Source organism: Zalophus californianus, chromosome 7 (genome assembly GCF_009762305.2).
Source record: "Zalophus californianus isolate mZalCal1 chromosome 7, mZalCal1.pri.v2, whole genome shotgun sequence".
NCBI classification, from domain to species: Eukaryota; Metazoa; Chordata; class Mammalia; order Carnivora; family Otariidae; genus Zalophus; species Zalophus californianus.
The window spans coordinates 146,115,686-146,117,605 of record NC_045601.1 but is presented as its reverse complement, the minus strand read 5'-3'; the positions used below and the strand labels follow the sequence as shown (position 1 = coordinate 146,117,605).

The 1,920-nt window shown below is 39.8% G+C and overlaps 1 protein-coding gene across 1 annotated transcript; it reads left to right on the top strand.

Annotated features, from left to right (window-relative positions):
- Positions 1-773: 773 nt before the first annotated feature.
- On the top strand, positions 774-1,709 carry LOC113928046 (olfactory receptor 2W1-like). Its single transcript, XM_027604126.2, has one exon. It carries the CDS (start codon positions 774-776, stop codon positions 1,707-1,709), a length of 936 nt encoding a protein of 311 aa, XP_027459927.2.
- Positions 1,710-1,920: the final 211 nt, after the last annotated feature.

Here is a 1,920-nt window from a genome sequence, read left to right as displayed (position 1 = left end):
TGATGGTGATGACAATGGCTGCAATGAACACATCTAGAAGTGAATATGAAAAGTGATCCTGCTACCAAATGGTGGAGCTTATTCCAAGAAAATGGGTCATTTAATTTTTTATCTCAAACTCCATTCCTTTGACAAGGGAAAAATTTGTCATTATCAAGTGATGCTTATGTCACACATTCAAGAAGGAACAACCCCTCAAAATATATCCCACTCTTCAATTATATCATTAACTACAAGAATTTCTTAATCAAAATACACAGAACCATAGGTGTCATGGCAAATTAAGCCCTTTCAATGATTTACAATTCAGTGTAACTAGGTTTACCACATTATTGTTAAAACCACTACGGACTCTGAGAAACAAACAGAGGGTTTTAGAGGGAAGGGGGCTAGGGGATGGGTTAGCCTGGTGATGGGCATTAAGGAAGGCACGTACTGCACGGAGCACTGAGTGTTATACGAAAACAATGAACTGTGGATCACCACGTCAAAAACTAATGATGTACTGTATGGTGACTAACAAAACATAATAAAATAAAGTTAATAAATAAATAAATAAATAAAAATAAAACCACTCTAGTTATGTGTGAACATGGAGAGGCTTTGGGCACTGAACACAGGAAAAGTGTTAACAGAGGTGTTTCAAATGAGAAAAAACACGCAAATAAGTGAATTTGGGATACTCATGGCAAACTACAGAGATTTTTATTTCTACTTAGGGCTGATGCTATTTTGATTACAATGATTTGTCTCCTAGACTTCCCTAAAGAGCCATGGACAAAAACAATGGAAGTTCCACTACAGATTTCATCCTGCTGGGGTTTTCTGATCGGCCCCAATTAGAACGCGTCATCTCTGGGGTTGTCTTCATCTTCTATGTTGTGACTCTGGTAGGAAACACAACCATCATTCTTGTATCTTACCTAGACACCCAGCTGCATACTCCCATGTATTTCTTCTTATCCAATTTGTCTTTTTTGGATCTCTGCTATGCAAATAGCATTATCCCCCAGATGCTGGTAAATCTATGGGGTCCGACAAAGTCTATTACCTATGCAGGGTGTGTGCTCCAGTTCTTCTTTGCCCTTGACCTTGGAGCCACAGAATGTCTTCTCCTGGCTGTGATGGCCTATGACCGCTACGCCGCTGTCTGTCAACCTCTTCACTACACAGTAATAATGCACCCTCAGCTTTGCCAGAAGATGGTGCTCACCGCCTGGTTAGGTGGCCTTGGCAGCGCCTTAATTGTTTGCTCCTTGACTTTGAAGTTACCCAGATGTGGGCACCGGGAAGTGGATAATTTTTTCTGTGAGATGCCAGCATTGGTCAAGATGGCTTGTGTCTACTCAAAAGTAATTGAGATCACTGTCTTTGCTCTTGGAGTGATATTTCTTCTAGCACCTATATCACTAATTCTCATCTCATATGGAGTTATCACTCAAGCTGTCATGAGGATCAAGTCAAAGGCAAGGTGGAGTAAGGTCCTTAATACATGTGGTTCCCACCTCACAGTAGTAACTCTGTTTTATGGAACAATCATTTACACGTATATGACGCCACAGAATAGCACATCCCAAGATGAGGGGAAGTTCCTTACTCTGTTTTATGCAATCATCACACCCACCCTTAACCCTCTGATCTACACTTTAAGAAACAAAGATGTAAAGAGCGCAGTAAAGAGAATACTACATGTCATGATAGAAAAATAGTAGAAAAATGGTCAGCAAAGTCATAAGTTAGATGGAAGACAGCTAGGAAATAATACTGACCTTTACCAACAGAAGATAAGCCAATTCATTTACGCAAAGAGCTTTTAATGGGTGTTCACCATGTAACAAGATTTGTTGTGGTGCTAACTTTGTAAATAAGTAGGAAGTAGACAGAAATTACAAGGAGAAAGATACAGACACATAAAGAAGC